This window comes from Diadema antillarum, unplaced genomic scaffold (assembly GCF_040938485.1).
Source record: "Diadema antillarum isolate AM-2024a unplaced genomic scaffold, OU_Dant_1.0 seq00000951_RagTag, whole genome shotgun sequence".
In the NCBI taxonomy this organism is placed as follows: Eukaryota; Metazoa; Echinodermata; class Echinoidea; order Diadematoida; family Diadematidae; genus Diadema; species Diadema antillarum.
The window spans coordinates 147,807-168,185 of NW_027271799.1; the positions used below are offsets into that span (position 1 = coordinate 147,807).

General features: G+C 37.4%; 1 protein-coding gene across 1 annotated transcript in view; it reads right to left on the minus strand.

Moving 5' to 3' along the window:
• LOC139741752 (diacylglycerol kinase eta-like) overlaps positions 1-20,379 on the minus strand; it is a 169,320-nt gene that overhangs the window by 11,712 nt on the left and 137,229 nt on the right. Inside the window, exons 2-4 of the mRNA XM_071652337.1 lie at positions 19,332-19,379; positions 4,139-4,201; positions 3,315-3,449 (exon numbers count right to left, since the gene is read on the minus strand). Coding sequence (XP_071508438.1) covers positions 3,315-3,449; positions 4,139-4,201; positions 19,332-19,379 — 246 coding nt within the window. The remainder of the gene's footprint in view (positions 1-3,314; positions 3,450-4,138; positions 4,202-19,331; positions 19,380-20,379) is intronic.

Here is a 20,379-nt window from a genome sequence, read left to right on the forward strand (position 1 = left end):
TTTGTATATCACTGACTGCCTGGAAAAGTCTCTCCACAATTTTCATTTTCACTTTGGAAGTTAGAATATCATTGAAGGTACATACAGTAAACCATAATTTTACATTGATCTTAACTTAAGGATTGACTAAAAGATGTTGTGAAACACCTCCCCGGAATAAATTCTTGGAGGTACTATTGTGGTTGGCTGTGTGGATACGGCAGCACGCTCTCTTATCTTGAGCTCTTGGTTCAAGTCCATTCACAGCAGCAGCGAGTGGAGTAGTGCTCCCCCTCCCCCCCCCCCCCCCCCCACACTGCAGCCTCCCTGCCTCAAACTCCGCAGACAGGGGACTTCAACCGAATCTGCTGGATCAATAATGCTTGCTCCTAACGGACATCTAATTGCTTTTCGTTAGCACCCAATAGTTCAACTCACAACTCAAAAAAAAAAAAAAGGAATCCACCCCATACTGTACCATCCATACGCGCCATACCAACTTTCTTACTTTTTTTTTGATGGCCGGGGAATAAACAGACCGCACAGCCTAATGGCCTCAATTAGCCGTAGATAATAACAGACGAAAGGCAGCGCAGACCATAGGTCAAAGAACCAGGACGGCAGGCATGTTATCACTGCTGATATCGGCATCAACGCAGGAATTTTCCGGGGTGCCACCACACCTCACATGACATTTCAAGCAGCTTTCGCAACACAGTCACAATTAAAGGGGTCGTTCCCCAAATCTTAAGTGTGGATTCAGCACACTACGCAGAAAATTAGTGAAATGTTAACTAAGCGAAAGTTTGAGGGAAAACAAACTAACTGTACAAAAGTTGTGAAATTTTACAAGTTTGGTTAATTCTATGTGCTTCAGTCTCTAGATATAGGCACTCAACAACAATCTTTGATGTCACAGTCGTAGAATGACCTAGAAAAATTTTCAGAAATGCACGAATCTTATCAGTTCAGGACATCGAGAGAACACTTGACCTACATGTAGCTTATCCAGGAGGCACCGCCTCATTGATATCTTGGTAACAGGTCAAGGGAACGTGTGCTTTGACAATAACTGAAGGTTTGTGAACGTTTTTTTCTTTAACATTTGCTTTGCATCCATACTACTTCTGTGAAGTGATGAATTCTTCTAGAGTCTAGAGACCTGATAAGACGTGTGATAACTTGTAGGTGGCACCCTCGAATGGTACACAAGTCTTCAAAAAATAATATTCTGTGCTATTCTGTCTCAAACTTTTATTAGCAGCAATGTTACTCTCTCATACTCATGCCTCGCACAGACTCCTACAAAACTCATTTCCAGCACAAAACCTTGAGGCATGTCCGGTTACGTACATTTGTGACCCTGCACCTCAAAACAAACAAAAAGTCGCCAGACATGAATTTTTAGTTAAGATCATATTCTGAAAGAGCAGACTTTAAGCTTTAAAATGATGTATAACTCAAATCAAACGGACTCTCCTAATCTATCTTAATATTGGAAAGAAAGCACAAACTCAGGAAAAGTGTGAACTGAGAAAAGAGGCTCTGAAGTACAGTGTCTATTTAAGCGCTTAATCTTTACCAAACTGTGCTGGCTGTGCGATGAATGGGACAAAAAACAGGAAGTAAGCCACCAGAGTAACAACAATGAAGGGATTATTAGATTAAAGTAAAATTAAGCATGCCTCATTAACACATTCAGTCCATAATCAATGCCAACTTTCAAAGCAGTAGCACTATCCTTTCAAAAGTTATTAGAGTTGAAAGTGAAGAGTGTGGACAAGGTTTTTCAGAAATGAAAAAGGGATTTTTAAGCCGCACGTAATCACACTATTCTACCAAAAATGTTCGAGATAAACTGCTAAAAAACACACTTTCCTGTCCGTTTTATGATACCAAATTTTAGCATAATGTAAAAGAAGACCCGCTCTTTCAGAAAATATGAAAAAGTCAAGTTCGGCTAGATTGACCCATTCCACTTATTTTCAGTCCTCATGCAAAATCAGTCTGTGCGACTTTATGTTCGTTTTGAGGTGCACGGTCACATTTAGAATATCCATCTACAAAATGCAGTATGCTCCTGTTTTTGTTGTCTGTTTGTTTTGTTTTTTTCACCAGCATGTTTCAAATTTAAACCATAGTACAAAACTTCGTTAGAATACAGTAGATTGCTTTCAATGAATAGCTAATATGCGTAACAGAAACTCTACACTCTAAACAACAGCACAGGCAGGAGAAAAAAGCGATGGATTGTTTATTCTGTCTCAATGTCGCTGCCTGGAGGTGGAGGAATTCTACACCATCGTGGTATTGAATAAAACATGCTACTTGGTGCACACAAAGTATCCACACATTATCGTTTTATCCCTTTTAAATGCTGTGAATCAGGGTAACCTTTGAAGAGCCACGAAGCAACTTTTAAAGCCACTATTCATCTACATGTATATTCTGGTTAGTAGAAATAAAAACCAAATCCAGTGGTGGATCCAGGCTGGTGCGCATCGGGTACGCACCCCCCTTTATTTTTTGTTGAAACAAAAGAAATAAAAAGAGAAAATGGGGGGGGGGGGCGCTTGCGCCCACCCTTTATTTTTGTAAAGGCACCCTCTCTTTACGGAATTCCTGGATCCACCCCTAAAATCTAGCAGCACAGTCCCATATACTACAAGAGTCTCTGATATCATTTGAAAATAAATGGGTTTAAAAAAATTAGTGATGAATGCGTCAAAAAGGTGACAATTTGAGATTGAATTGACTTGCCACACTCTAATAGTTCCTTTACACATTAGCAGACCTCCAAACCTTTTTGACTTTAAAAAAAAATACAGGGATGATTTGGCTTAAAGAGCAGGAAAGAAAGAGCACTTCCAATGGGAGAGTGCAGTAAAAAGAAAAAACAGGAAACTCCTATTGAAACAAGAGCTTGGAATGATCAAAATTCAGATGATTTCCCCAAAAATTCAGAATGATTGGAAGGTCTGCATTAGTGTCAAAATAAACTGTAAGTATACTTGCAGCATGGTGATCTAGTTGTTCATAGATCTTTAGATCATGACGGTATAATTCTCAACACTGCTGAATACTGTTGGTTGTTTCATGATTTTGAGCACTATCTCCTAGTTTGAGACAATATCCTGTAACTAAGAAGCCATGGTGCTTTAACATTGTCTGTAAATGTCAAAAGAGTGTTGATTAAAGTCAAACATTCTAGATAATAGAGTCTACATTTTTCTGCAGTCATTGCAAATTAAATGTCTTTTCTGATGTTCCATTTAAAATTTTGGGGAATTTTTTTTTCCTCCACAGTACCCATGTCTTGAAATGAAATTCCAAACCAAATCTGACTCAACTCTGTGACCGTCATCGAATTGCGGTGACCCCTGTGTCGGAATTCCCAGTCGTAACGATATTCTACCTCCATGAGCTTGATCCACAATCTTGATAGGGAACTGGGCTTCCAGCAAGATAAACTGGATGAGAACGTTAATCCACATGAGAAGCTCTTTAAAGCCGGATTGTTGAATCAGTTGATTACATTCTCCTCATCATCCTGGTCTACTGGGGTTGGTGACGGACCCACGTAGCTGATGGAAATCTTTGGTCTCACAGCGAGATCATGGCAAGATTATGGCAGTAAAGCTTAAGGAGCTAAAGGGGGAGGGAGGAGGGGTGTGTTTTGAGGAAGAGAGGGCCAAAACCACTTACAAAAAGTACAATCACCAGTAATGATAGGTGGTTCCAAGGAATGACATAATACCTTTCAAGGGTGCAAAATTGCTCTGGGGCAATCTGTTCTTGAGGTTTGGCAGAAAATTGGAAAAGATAAACCTAAGAGTTTGAAATAATCATCCACAAATTACTAGTCATCGAGCAGGCAGGGCCCGACATTAGAGTGGCCTGGGGGCCTTGGGCCACTAATAATTGATGCCGGGCCACCAAATTTTCACAAGGTTAACTTTAGGTGGCCCATTCAGGCAAAATAAGATGCATATTAGATTGATGTGTTTTCTCATATTTTGGCTGGCATATCTCTTTTTCGGGCCACCAAAACTTGAAATTTAAAGATTTTAATGACCCAAATGGGCCACCTGAGAGAGAGAAAAAAAAGTCAGCATCGGGCCCTGGAGGAGGTATGAGGAAAGATGGAAGCAATACTCACACAACTCTCCTTGGCATAGTAGAGGTTTCTGCCTTTGATTTTGAAGTATCTTCTTCTCCATCTCTGTAAAAGAAGAAATGAAATTGGGCTTACTGACAAGGACATCTTATGGTAACAAAACATAAATCAACATGACAGATATGCATTGACATTTAATAATAATAATAATAATGACAACAATAATAATAATAATAATGTCACCAATAATAATAATAATAATAATAATAACAATAATGATGATAATTATTATTATTATTATTATCATAGTTATTATTATTATTATTATTATCATTATTATTATCATTACTATTATTATTATTATAAATAAATGACACTTATATAGTGCTTAATACTGATGTTTCTAGGCACATTAACACAGAAAAAAATATTGAATTTAAATACAGTATCATGTATATACAATATACAACATGTAACAACAACAACAACAACAACAAAAATTAGGACTGAGTAAATAGATAAGTTTTTAGCAATGATTTAAACTCATCACCACTTTCAGCATTTCCCATGTAAGGAGGGACTTTGCTCCAAAGAGATGGAGAAATAGAAGAAAAAGCCCTGTCACCATAATGGGTACAGGTGCGGGGACCACGTGATAGCTGGAGAGTGAAGGAAGTTGAACAGAGAGAACGGGTTGAAGTGGAGGAGCGGAGAACCATCTCTACATCTGGTATCTTTCTCTTTATCTCTTTATCTATTTATCTACCTACATATGAATTGATAGATAGATCTACATAATGATGATGTATGGATGTTAGTACATATACGTGAGGTGTGTGTGTGTGTGTGTGAGTGTGTGTGTGTTGTCATCCTAGCGTATTGATAGCTTTGCATAATGCAAACAATACAAAAACTTGTATCTCTTATGTGGATAGATACAAAACAATATGGCCTTTAAAGGGATTGTATAGTTTTGGTTAAGACGTAACTTCATGTTTCTAACATTTTTGGTGAGATAACGAGAAACCTCTTATAAATATGAAAGAGCAGATGTAATTCCAAGAGGAATTCACCGTCAATTTGATGAAAACTGGGTTTGAATTGGCTGAGATATCCAAAGCAGAGTGAGCATAATAAAAGGTGGGACCCACCTTTTATTACGATCGTTTTGTTTTACTTTGTTTTTTGATGTCTCAGCCATTCCAAAACCGATTTTCATCAAATAAACTTTGAATTCCTCTTAGAATGGTATGCTCTGTACTATTTCATATATGCTTTTTTTTTTGTATCTCGCAAAAAAGTTAAAAGCACAATCCTCATCTCCACCAATGACCAAACAATGCAGAGATACCAGTAAATGAATATGACAGACTGTACTGAAAAAAAAAAATAATGATGCATAAAAATGAAAAAGTCTACAGCAAAGCACAAGTGAAGAGGCTTGCAGTATATCCCTACCTACCCAGTGGACAATAGAGGGTGCACTAACCCTCTGTCACATAACAAATATTGAGTGCCTGGAGGCAACAAGGAATACAGATAGTTAGGTTGCTTGCTCACAAGAGAGGGCAGTATTGCAATATGTCCACTGACCAACTTGATGCTCAATGACTTTGGAGGGTACGTCTACAAAACTGACTGATACTAGCAGTGCATAGTTTAGCCCGTTGAGGACAGGCAAATTTTGCTACAATAGGCATTTCCCATAGACACTTGCTAGAGTATACATGGGACTGATCCTCAACAGGTTAATATTCACTTCTCTAAAATTGGTTCTCCTCCCCCCCCCCCCCTTCATCACTTGAAATAAACTTACTAAATTTTGCTGACATCTAGGCACAATTTTCACTGTCGTTTGCATTCAATCACCCTATCTTTCATGATATACATGTATGTTGGCACGCATCTGCCCTGCGTGATTCTTTAGTTATTCTGCTTGCATCTAAGAAAACCAAACTACTGCAAAAATGCACTATAACATTAACATTAGACTTCCTTCACACATAAAAGAAAATAATAACTACTCTCGATTATACATGATCAGAAATCCCTATTTTAAAAAAAGAAAGATTTACATTTGAAGTACAAAAATAATGTTACTGTCAATAACCAAAAAATTTCAAAATGGAATGAAAAAGACAAGAATACAACTGAATGAAAATACAACTGACTTAGCCCACATTTGCAACTTTCTCGAAAAGACATGGCTAAGTCGGAATGGAAGTGTCACGTTTGCAAAACAAAACAAAAACAAAAACAAAATTCCCTTCCACTAAACACACATACACACACACACACACACACACACACACACACACACACACAAACACACACACACACATACACTTTTTTTTTTTTTTTGTAATATTCTTTTATTTGAGTTTCATTCAATGTGAAATCCATATTAACAATAAAATTAATACGTCCATCAACAAAAAAAAAAGAAAGCAGCTGCATTCTTCTTTCTTGTGCTGCTAAATCATTTTTCAAACATACAGTACAATATATTTGATTCTTTTTACCAAATCATACCCTGTTTTTATAAAAGAAATGACATAAAAATCTGCATAATTCTCAGAAAAAGCTATTTTGATCAGCCTAATCAAGCCAATCCGAATGTGCCTTATCACTCACACACCGACTAAGAGATGTGTGCTACTCAATCACTTTTTTTCACTTAACTTCCTTCTTTTTTTTTCTTTTTTTTTTTTGGCAGAGCACACACTATATACACAAATATATCAGATAAAGTATAACTCTTAAAAGGGAAAAAAAAATCTTGATCAACTTGATCAGATTGCTCAATATCCACTTCATTATATAAATTCTCTTACACTCTCTTGAGAATACAGCAGTTCCTACAACATATTAAAAAAAAAAGCATTCTTTACTTAACCGAACAAAACTCATCATTTTTTTTCTATCTAACCTATCAACCACCCCTCCCCCCCCCCCCCGTACCGCACAAAATAACCATATGTGTATATCATCAAAACAAATCATATTCCTGCCTGACCCCTTAACCATTATTCTACCATTGCCTAACTACATCTACCTAACCCTAACCATCCCCACCTATTTCCCCGCTAACCATTACTCTACTCTAACCTAACTACATCTACCTATGACCCTAACCATCCCCACCTATTTCCCCACTAACATACCCCCACCCCCGTAGCCTTCCCTCACACACACACACACACCCATATATGCACTAGACATCAACCAAAACAACAACATACCCACCAGTGCGCACTCACAAACACCAACATTTGCACGCCAAGTCACACTACATATTTGTGGTATCTTGGTTACCTGTTTCTTTGACAGTTAAACACACACCAAATTAAAACCGAAGCTAACTAAACATTTTACATGGGGGAAAAAAAAAGTGACCACCATAATGCTGATACATATACCGATTCCTAAACATTAAAACGGCTAAAACCTAAACTGACCATACATCTGACTCTATGAAAGTTTCAACTGCTCCCATTTTTGCAAATGAAAACCGAGCTTACCTGCTTTAACCGCAACGTTCTTTTCCTCCTCTATAAAATCCAAAACAAATTTCTTTATCTTTTCCCTCTTGGGTAACTTATTTTGTTCTCTTGACCGAAATATTACAATTTTCATCAAAATTATCAAGGCATTCACGCATTTGATTCTATTTGAACTACCTCGTAAACCTAAAAAGATATCTCTCCATTCTAATTCTTCTAACTCAACTAAATCATAAAACTCAATAAGAAACTGCCATATCGGCTTTACTTTCACACAATCAAAAAATATATGTGAATAAGTTTCCCTTTCCAATTGACAAAAAGAACAAAGATTATCATTCACAAAACCAAACTTAAACAAATGTTCCCTTGTATATATCACCCCGTGTAACAACTTAAACTGAAATTCCCTATGTTTACTAAGTAAAGTCGTGCTTCTAGGTCTAAGAAATAAATTTCTAATTTCCTTATCACTACAATCATACTTCACTTCACCATATCTTATTTCCAGAGTATACAATTCTTGTAAAGCTGTAACAAAATACTCATACACTATTTTTGACTTAATATTTTGAAATTCTAATATCTTACCAAAAATCTTCACCTGTATATCATAATTTAATACATCAATTTGCTGAAACCTTACACTCCCTGTGGACTCTTTCCACTTTTCTGGAAAAACATTATAAATATCATTTATCTTAAATATACCATTTCCCATAATACCTAAATTTCGAAAATACCCAACGGGTTTAATAAAACCTCCTTGTAAAATATGATGTACATTATAAACACCCTTTTCATATAAATCACAATCAAAAATACTCTTCCCTTTTATACATACTTTTCTATTATTAAATATAACTGGATTCATCACTTCATCTTCAAAATTCCTACATTTATCCATTTCCTGCCATACCTTAACCATTTCTAAATAAAAAGGTGGAACTGGATTTGTCAATGTCAATCTAGACCATTCATAGTCACATAAAAATAAGAACCTTCCTCCTACTGATCGAAAACTAAAATCAAAATACATTTTCCACCCAGATTTCTTCTCACCATACAATAAACGTTTCAACCACATAATACGCTGCGTTTTAACAAACAGCTTAAAATTTATCATTCGCAGTCCCCCATTAACATAATCTTGATACATAATATTCCTTTTTACCCGGTCTTTACCATTCCACAAAAATTCAAAAACCATCTTATCCAATTCAGGAAATATCCATTGAGGAACAACTATGAGTGATGAAACATAATTTAACCTTGATAATGCATAAGTTTTCAACAAATGAATTTTTCCCATGAGTGTTAAATCACGCTGTTTCCACCATCCTAACAACTTTTTTTATTCTACTTAATATTTCTTTAAAATTGATCTCATTCTTCCCCCTCACATCTCTTACAAAATTCACCCCCAAAATTTTAACTGCATCCACATATTTTCCAGATACAGATAATACAGGTTTATCTGTATCCTTACCCATCCACAAAAAATTAAATTTTTCTTTATTTACAATTAAACCGCTTATTTTCCCGAATTCATCAAAAATATACTGTAACCTATTTAAAGATTTTATGTCCTTTATAAACAACGAAATATCATCCGCATATAAAATTTGCTTTATTTCATTTCCCCCAAAACATATTCCTTTTACAGTGTTATCTTTCCTTACTACTTGCGCCAGTGTTTCAATTACTAATAAAAACAAATACGGAGACAGGGGATCACCTTGCCTAACCCCTCTCTTGATTTTGAAATAACCAGTAGAGTGCCCTCCATTCATAACACAACTGCTAATATCCTTATAAAGCACCTTAACCCAGGAACAAAACGATTCACCGAAACCAAACCTATGTAAGACCCGAAATAAAAATTCATGTGCAACTGAATCAAACGCTTTTTCGAAATCCACTGTGACCAAAAACCCACTTGTGTAGTGCAAAGAATGAAATAACATATCATCTACTAATCTTACCGCTTCTCCTATATTCCTATTCTTTATGTACCCAACTTGATCAAAATGAATAATCTCTCCCAAAACTTCTTTAATTCTATTTGATAACACCTTAGATAATATCTTATAATCTACATTCAAAAGTGTAATTGGTCTATAATTTTTGATGTATAGTACATCCCTATTTTCTTTTTCTAATAAAGTAATAACACCTTGCTTTTCTGATATTGATAAAGCCCACACACACACACACACACACATACACACACACACACACACACACACACACAGGAATCACAACTCAGTCAGTGACCAGCAAAGAAGACTACTACTTTCTCCCCATCACGAGGCAAGCACGGCCGTAATCTGGCAGAACTGCGTATCTCCTTTAACACATTACGCCAGAAATCGGGTTTAAAGATTCAATGTTACACCTTTCTAAACTGAGATACGATGAGTTGCATTTTTCCTCTTTTCTCGGTCATAATTGGTCTAAAGAATTTATTTCCAGCAAAAAAATGACAATTTGACCTTTTTAAGTAGTAAAAATTACCAATTTTAAAAACTTACGCAGTTCTGCCAGATTAATCGTCGCCAAATTTTTGCGATCGTAATCTGGCATAACTGCGTATCTCTGGTCACGTGCCCGGGTTGATCAGCCAGAACTGCGTAAGTTTTTGGCCATGCGGGGGGTTTTTCAGGCAGAACTGCGTATCTCTAGGAGATACGCAGTTCTGCCTGATAAGCACGTGTTTCATCAGGCAGAACTACGTATCTCTTTTTGTCGTCAACCACGTGCTTATCAGCCAGAACTGCGTATCTCCTAGAGATACGCAGTTCTGGCTGATAAACACGTGGTTTATCAACCAGAACTACGTATCTCGGTCTATTTTCTGCGGGTTGTCTATCGTATTTTACCATCCACCCTCTTACTATTCAGCGGATGCAGTGTCAAAACAATGAATATTTTAAATCGAGTACAATTTTTTTGAAATATTTGTATTGTATAAAGTCATCATTATTGATTCACATTTAATTTCATTTTATCCATTCATTTGTATATGGAAAATAACTTGCTTTCCCCAAATGTTGTCAGTCTGTGTTCATGTTTCAGTATTATTTAGCGGCACAAGAAGTACTGCTACATCAAAAGCCTGGCTGCTGCTTGGGTTATTGTCGATCTCATGAAGCATTACATTTGGACTAAGAATAATATTAGACTAGGTTCTAGATGTTAAGCTATATTGTTCATCAAGACTACAGGTATATACTACACTGTAGACCGTCTAGACCGTAGTCTATTCAGGCCTAACGATACACTAGACATCTAGAGACTAGTGCGGTACGTAGGAATCTGCATACGATAGGCCTACTGATCTCATCATTATCCTAGTATTCCTACTCTATGCCCAAAGTAAGAGTAAGCCTAGACCCTTTTGGCTGAAGGCCTAAACTCTATTTAAACTAAAGAATACGAGGAGCTAGGCCTGACTAAAAGTTTATTCACAGCTTTATTAGAAAATAAAAAAATAGACCCTAGTTCTCGTTTGTGTCGACTCCTAGTCCTACTGTAGGCCTTATTGTCACTAACTACTTACAGTACTAACGTTAGGGTAGTAGTGTTCTAACCGTTACTATCTATTTCTACGCAGGCCTATTAAAAACGTACGAGAACTCTCGAACTCTGTCTACTCGATTGTCTAGGTCTATGTAACATCCAGACGTCTATTTTGGGGCGTCATTATAACAGACTAGTAGATCAATGAAAATTAGTTTCTAGATTTTCTAGTCTAGACTCTAGATCTAACGCTAGACTCTAGATATCCAGGTAGGGGCTAAATCTAGCGTTACAGCTAGACTGTTTATTGGGGATCTAGGCCTAGAAGGTACTAATGTTGTAGATCTAAGAACAACATAAAGCCTAACATGCCTATCTACAATGACTAACGGTAAGTCTATAAAGTCTATAGCCTATAATGTCTAGTAGTAGGCCCCTAGTACTAGTAGTAATGTATAGAACACAGATCTAAATCTAAGTTTCAGATCTATTTCTAGGGCTAAATGTTTATAATTTAGCGTTTAACCTGTAGATTCTAGATTCTTCATATTACAGACTTCAAGAATGTCTGGCCGAATCAAATCTAGAAAAATAGAAAACTGAGTAAAGACAGAATAACCGGCGATTCAGCCTAAGTTAAGTAACGGTAGGCCCCAGTAGTCTACTAGTAGTAGGCCCCTACTGCACAATTTACTGGGAGTACCGGTACGGTACCGGTATTAAAAAGTAAACTGTAAAAGTGTTAGTATTGGTCAATTTCTGACGTCTGTAGGATTGGATCGAAAATGCCATCGTTATAGACGGTATCCTAGATATTCATTAAACTTCTCGAGATCAATCCCATAGATCCAAGCCCACTAACCGCTTATTACAATGAAAAATAAAATAAGAAGCTATGGTCAATGGATTACAGATATTGTTGTTCGCGTGACCTACGCTACCGCACAGTACATTGATTTCACGTACACTAACAATGGACAAGTGCTGCAGCAGTACCAAGTAGGCCTAAAGTTGACTGGAGCGTGATGTCAGACAAGATGCAAACTATAACGTTTGTTAGATCTAGAAATGCTCTAGGCTTAAAAAACACTAGATTGTAGCAAAACTTAATAGTAAGGCATACCGCATATTGACCTGTTTTGAAGCCTGCCAGTCTATGAAGGGAAAGAAAGTGGCAATTTCCCCCAAGAGCAACGAGGGTTATTGCTTTAGCGTGACTGTCGTCGTGTACAATACACGTAGCCGCACGACGTGTCTAGCTAGCTAGCTAGCTAGCTAGGCACTGCTAACCTGAACGCGCAGCGCGTTCGTCACTACCAAGGTCGCGCACGCGCGTGTTAAGATATACCATGTCCGTGCGGGATGCAGGAACACCTTGGTCCAAGCGTTGTCTTAAGTCGACTTACGCAGTTCTGCCTGATTAACATCGGAAAATTCATTTCGAATCTCGACTTACGCAGTTCTGCCAGATTAATCGCCCTCTCTCCTCAGGAATTTTGCCAAAATCACTTTCTAAAAATAACTTTCTGTACCGATTCACAACTTATTTTTTGGCCCACTTGAAAGAGCATGAGAAAAAACACACAAAACACTCAAAACCTGAAAATCGACCAAAATCGACTTAGGGAGTTCTGCCAGATTACGGCCGAGCAATACACGCAGATTAATACTTGCAACCACCACACTTGACATAACGTGGTTGGCAATTCTGCACTACCCCCTCTCTTGACGGAAGACAGAAAACATCCCAACAGACATGTACATTTCCATTACAGAGTCTGTGGAGCAACAGTTTGCTCACTGTATTCCGTATGAGAAGAATGCCATGCTCTTGTATTTTCTGGTTTTTGGTTTCTCTCCAAAAAGTAGGACATCCGTCTGGTTGAGACAGAAAACAAAAGATACAGCCGAACAAGAATTTACCATTGTAAGGTCGTTACTGAGTTTGCACAACTCTTTCCCTCTTCAACGAGTATGCCAGGAAAAAAAAATCATCTCTTTTTTTTTTTTGGTCTTCTCCCCAAACAAACAGCTGTGTCATCAACGTACGGGCACACCAATGTCAATTTGTATAGTATCTTGTGTCCAATAATCAGAAATGAGCACACATTATTAACCTGACATTACAGAGATCATGCCTTCTACAGTGTACGTGCAAACACAGCAATTTCGCTGCCCTTGATGAGATATGGTATGTACACATATCCAGTTAGATACGACTGTTTACCCCCATCCTGTAGTAACCTGCAGTGTGTTACATGTAGTTTGTGTGCAAGCTTGATTCTGCCTCTACAGCATCAGTACAGTGACAGACACAAAATACATTCTTTGTAATTCCACTTAATAGTCCCTCTTCTCAAAAATGATTAATCCTTTTGTGCCTTGACTACATGAACAATAGGCGCGGTCAGACTGGCAAAAGATCGAGAAGTTTCAGATCACGATCTTTAAGATCTCGAAGTTTTGCCAGTGTGACCAAAAACTTCCCACAAAACTTCCCACTCCAACTAGGGATATTTCCCTCGCCCCTGCCAAACTTCTCGATCTGTTTGCGGCCGGTGTCTCCGAAGCACGAGGCCATTGTCATGCACAGATGTGCATTGTTACGTCACAATCACTACCCGTCGAACGGCGCGCTCTTTCTTCTTTCTTGGGTGCGCGTACCAATGACCCAAACTTCGCAATCTTAAACTTTTTGATCTTTTGCCAGTCTGACCGCGCCTAATGAGACTTCAATTGAATTTTCCGATGTAGGTTACTCGGAGAAAAGAATCTAATATCAATACATGTCTATCACCAGTCAACTATTTCTGACAGAAGAAAAAAAGACTACCAATAAACTAGATAGACAATTCTCAGGCTACAATGTATCTTCACAAATCAGCTTACTACTACATATTCTCATGTGTAGCTCTAGGCAATAAATAACAAAAACTGGTAATTATCTCCTTACTTCAATTTCCATGTTGCATGTACCATCTATGCACACTTTCCGTCGCTTGATTCACCGTTTCGTTGTGATTGCTTTTTTTGTTTTATTTTCCCCCATCAGACAAATATGAAAGCAGAGTTAAGTCATGACAGCATGGTCATCACATGCCCCACTTGTGGTTACTATGGCAACCAGGCAAAGCTAACACCTACAGCAAACTGGGTTGTGGCATACTTGGTGAGGAGCGATCAGTGTAGTCACGAGGATACGTGCAGAACGTGGCGATAATATCCGTCACTCGATTGACACTCACTCTTAACTCTTTATGCGCCACGATGTATACTTCCTGTGTGCCACATTATTCTGTGACTATAACGTGGGCACGCATCGAAACATTTTGTTTTTAAGATCTTTGTAGCTTTTATAGATTTTTGTCACCCTGGACATGTAATGAGTAAATTTGTAGAGAATATATGCCAAAATTTGCTATGATGTAAATTTCATGACAAATCTATGATTATTTTCATTTCAAATGATCAGTACTTCATATGTTAAGGAGACATGACTCTTGCATACAAAACCAGTGACAGAATGTTCTTTCCCAAATCCAACAGGGAACACAGGTTGATATTCAATCCCCACATACTGCAAGTTACATGTGACAGGAATGAAATCACAAGTGAAGCTTTAATTGTACTGCAGCATTTGCCAATTTACCAATCTGTTTGGGTGGGTTCATGCTTTTGAGCAAAATATGCGAACTTGGCACACTGTCAACTGAGTCGGACAAACCCTATATTCTGTGATTTGGTATAATATCCTCCTTTTTTATTTTAATTTTCTTTTCTCTTCACTGTAAGCATTTAATGAGACTTTTAAAAAAATGACAGAATGTCCTGGCTTTCTTTTGAGCCTTTTCTAATTCTCATATAATTGTTTTGGTTGCAGAATTTTCAAGAGCTTCTTCAGAGTTGCTGAATTTACTTGCTGATGTGGTATTCAGTTCAAGTCTGTTTATCTTTCAAATTTGCAAAATCTTTAGATATAAATGTAATGACAGCAGACCTTTATTGAAGAGTTCATTGGCTATATGGCAAACCAGAACTGAACTTGTTGGCATCTGTTAAAGCTCGATTGCTCATATAACTTCGAGATGTACGTTTTATCATGAAAGGCAATTTCCTGCTTTTATAATTTATTACTTCTTTTTTTTTTTTGATTGATGGATATGAGTATAAAGGTCTTTTACAAGTCTGTAAAAAAAAGGAAAAAAATTGTGACGTGATTATGGCATGAATGGCTGACATCTCCCAGGTAAATTGTGAATTATACTGCAAACCCAACCCCAGGGCAACTTAAATCTGAGCTGAGTGAACTGTGATTAAAAAAAGAAATTAAAAAGAGAGAGAAATGGGAGCTGAATAATTCAAAGAAAGATATTAAGGAGGCTTTAAACTTACTTATCCTGTCAGATAATCCGTAAAATTTGCATTTTGTCTGAGTGAATAAAGAGCCATCCAATCTGGCATCTAAGACTCGCCTGATGAACCCCGGCCCACACAAATATTCGAATTAAGAATAAATTGCCCATAATTCTTCACGGAAGAGATAATTTGTTCTCCACCGGCATTCATTTATTCATGACGGATCGCCCCCGACGCGGTAAATGCATCCCAAGCACCCAACAACTCCGAGAGATAAACACAAAGTCATCGGTAATCGGAAACGGATATTGGAAATCAATCTTCCGGATATAAGATCGCTGCAGAAACGGACGAGAATCAGATCAGCCACACTGCTCCCAATAAATTTCTCGCTCATCTCTGCGACTGGCATCGCGCCAACTTGGTAAATCGTCTCTCTGTGATCAAAAATATTTTGAGCAAACTGTATCTTCAATTTCTTAACCATGCCAGCTTCATCAGTCTTCCTCTTCTCAGCATTAGCAACAAAATACTTTAATCTTTTGTTTACAGGCAAGTTCCGTTTCTGTACTCGTTGATTTATTTCACGAGCATATATAAGGCATTTTCCAGCTCAACTTCTAATTGGTATTCAGATTGATTTTTTATTTTAGCATCTAATCAAGGCCATGCATATATTTTCAGTTTATTCCCTCCCCTTATCTCAAATTGAGTAGAGTCAAATAATATCAGTGTATTCCAGTATTCTATACATAATAGATGATAGGAGATTATTTGTGACCGCGCACCTCAAAACAAACATAAAGTCGCACACACTGATTTTGCGTGAGGACTGAATATAAGTGAAATGGGTCAACCTAGCCGATCTTGACTTTTTCATATTTTCTGAAAGAGCGGGTCTTCTTTTACATTATGCTAAAATTTGGTGTCATAAAACGGGCAGGAAAGTGTGTTTTTTTAGCAGTTTATCTCGGAACATTTTTGGGAGAATAGTGTGATTAGGTGTGTCTTTAGAATCCCTTTTTCATTTCTGAAAAACCTTGTCCACACTCTTCACTTTCAACTCTAATAACTTTTGAAAGGATAGTGCTACTGCTTTGAAAGTTGGCATTAATTATGGACAGAATGTGTTAATTAGGCATGCTTAATTTCAATTTAATCTGATAATCCCTTCATTGTTGTTACTCTGGAGGTTTACTTCCTGGTTTTTGTCCCATTCATCGCACAGCCAGCATGGTTTTGTAAAGATTAAGCGCTTGAATAGACACTGTACTTCAGAGCCTCTTTTCTCAGTTCACACTTTTCCTAAGTTTGCGCTTTCTTTCCAATATTTAGATAGGTTACGAGAATCCATTTGATTTGAGTTATACATCATTTTAAAGCTTAAAGTATGTTCTTTCAGAATATGGTCTTAACAGAAAATTCATGTCTGGCGACTTTTTGTTTGTTTTGAGGTGCAGGGTCACATTTCTCTTTTTTAAGACAGTTATACAGCCATATTCTCTTCTACAAGTATGACTTCCTGTTAAATCCACTGCTTGTCAAAATTTTCATACTATTTTCTCATTTCTAAGTTGCTCTATGTTTAGTGATTACACTGCAAAGGAATGACATACAATGTTTTGAAACTATTTTGATGTTTACCAAACTATCAAATGTAGAATTACAAAGATAAAAAGGAAAATAAGATGGCTTTTTTTTCTATTTTTCATTTTTTGCCTTGCTGTTGGGCACTTTTGGTTAAAGTTCTAAAAACAGCAAGTAAAATACAAAGGAACAACAGGAAAGTATTTTAAGAAAAGAGCAAGCATATTATCCACTGACACTTCTTCTTAAAACTGCGCCTTCTTTCACGGCTCTGAAAACTTTTTGCGACAACCCGTGACACGTGGTATGGGCCAATAAAGCATGTCTAACAGCTAACTTTGATCACCAAATGACTCGTAGATGGAATAGATCATCAATACATTGCTATGGCCTCCACTGCAGTTATCAATGTCTGATACTTGCAGAGATTCACCGTGAAGATGTACAAACGCTTTGAGAGGATGTTCAACTCTTTGGGAAGAAAAGATTAAAAAAAAGAAAAGAAAATCTGTGATAGCACTAATCCTGCCCTAACAAGCAAAAAAGAAAAGAAAAAAGAGAGATGGAAATATGAGGAGGTATCTGGTCTATTCTGTCAATTTTCACTTTCTGAAGCTTGATAGCTGCAGAGATGTATCATTCACCCCCCTCCTCCTCCCCCCCCCCCACCCCCCGTATTTTCTCCTTTTCATACATAGTAGAATGAATACAATCATGAGCTTTCCTACTCATATAAAAATAATGCTGCCAGAAAGAGGTGTATTCATCTCACTCTGTCATGTTACATACTGTAAAACCACAAGTGTTCACGAGCATGAAACTTTTGCAAATTATGCGGGGAGCCCAGATCCGCAAAAGTAAAATAATCACAAAAGTTTTTGTCTCTGCAACGCACTCACTAAATGCCAGTGGTGCTTCATGAGAGTTTCATGTCAGCTCCAATTTGAAATATATTCAATTTCATTCCACTGTCACAAACAAGAGAATGGACACAAGCTATAGGAAAATATTTACACACACACACACACACACACACATATATATATATATATATATATATATATATATATATATATATATATATATATATTTATATATATATATATATTTATGTATATATATATATATATATATATATATATATATATATATATATATATATATATATATGTATATATTTGTTTATATATATATATATATATCTATGCTGGAAATGTTTCTGGTTTTACAGTTTATGTTGACAGGAAACCTGTCCTGAAAATTTTTCTGTATTTCTTTTTCTTTTTCCCCCTCAAGGAATCAAATAATAAGCATCCACAGAGAGCATAAGGATAATGACAATATGGCACATACGCATACAGAGACAAAAAAACAAATACAATACGAACAAAATGCCAACCTGCCCTATGTGCTCTTGCTAATAGCATATTGAGGCTATAAATAGCACCACTAAAGTCAATCACACGTATTTCTAACTAACAGCCTAAAATCAAAGTCAAGTAATCAGCTAACAGCACGCTGCTGGCAGCTTTCGATGCTAATTATTATTTTTTGTTAATGGAGGGGGGATTGCAAAGGGAGAAAAAGTGGGGGAAAAAAGAAATATGGCCAAAAAGTGCATTTTCCCCGACAGGTAATCAGCATAATCGGGGAAATATACACTCTGTTCACTGCCTGTCTACATTTATCTAAATTCTTTCTCTCTTGGGAGGCAGTCTTCCGACATTGATGGTTCCACGCTAACACTAGCAGGAATCAGCAATTCTCCAAAAGGGGAGGAGGAGATGGGGGATGGGGAGGGCAGGGGAGGGGAGGGGGAGGGCAGGGGAGGAGGGGGGGGGGGGAGGTGGAGGGGAAGGGAGAAGGTAGGGTAGAGGGGAAGAGGGTGCACATTTCATGCAAACAGGACCTTAGCAAAAGGAAGGAGAGAGATGATGCAGAAGGCAGAGAATTTTGTCATTACTGACAATGACGCTTTAATAATTCCAGGTCAACTTTTTTTTTTGGAGGGGGGCATTAAAAACACCTCAAGCTTTCTAGAAAGGTGGTGCATCTTTGGCAAACGTGGATAGATTTCAGCTGCTGTCTTCACTGTGGGTAATTCCTGTCGACTAAATTTTTAGCAGTAGATGGTAGACATCAACGTGTCAAACCCTCATTCTAGCTCCCTTGTTCCCCCCCCCCCCATCTCCCGCCGAGGGCTTACAACTTCCAATTACCCCTAATGTTGGTCATTTCTTTGGCGTATTTACGGTCGAATCACTTACCTGAAACGAACTGGTCTGCTTCATGAGGTACCCCTCCTTTATGCATGCCTGTGTTAAAACAGAAAATGAAACAAGAAGAAAATCTCATGAAAATCGAAATTTTATGACAACAATGCAGAAGAAATAAAACAATTCAAGCATTTATGGAATTGCTTAGTCTTCGTGTTTCCTTGCATGTCTTTTTACCCAGGGCAGCCTCTGCAGCAATATACAAAGCAGTCATCTTGAAGAGGGTATTGTCAATGTAGTATTGCCATCCTGGAATTGACAAGTGCTTGTTTTCACACATGGCTTAACTCTTTATGGGCTCAGGCACTTAGTTTAAAGGGATGGTACTGTTTCGGCTGAGATGGCATTTGAGGTTTTCAACATTTTAATATGATAACTTTTTCAAATGAGAAACCTCTCATGAAATATGAAAGAGCATATAATTTCATGACGAATTCAAAGTTTATTAATGAAAATTGGCTTTGAAATGACTGAGATATCCTAAACAGAGCAAAATTAAAGGTGGGACCCACCTTTTATTAGGACTGCTTTGTTTTATTTTGTTTTTGGATATCTCAGCCATTTTAAAATCGGTTTTCCTCAAATAAACTTTGAATTCCTTTTAGAATTTTAAGCTTCTTAATAACATTTCATCATGTGGTTTCTAAATATCTCGCAAAAAGTTAAAAGCTGAATTCTCACCTCAACCTATACTATACCATCCCTTTAACTTGCCAACCTCTCTCATCAGCATTCAGTAATCCATTCAAACTTGACCTACAAAATGTAGCCTTGAAGTTAACAAGCCCATTCAATTGTTGCAATGAGCCTCAGTCCACAAGAAGGCCCACGATGGCAGCACCAAAACTTTCAAACAGCATAACTTTTCAATGGACTGTCCAATTTTCCATTAACTCAACACAAATTTAAATTTCAGGTTACATTCCCTGTGAAGTCTTGCTTCTTTCCTTGCCAAATAATTTTCAGTCTCATCCACTCATACAACTTTTTTTTTGTTTTTCCCTGTCCAATTCTCCTTCCATCTGCCAGCCTCCCTCTC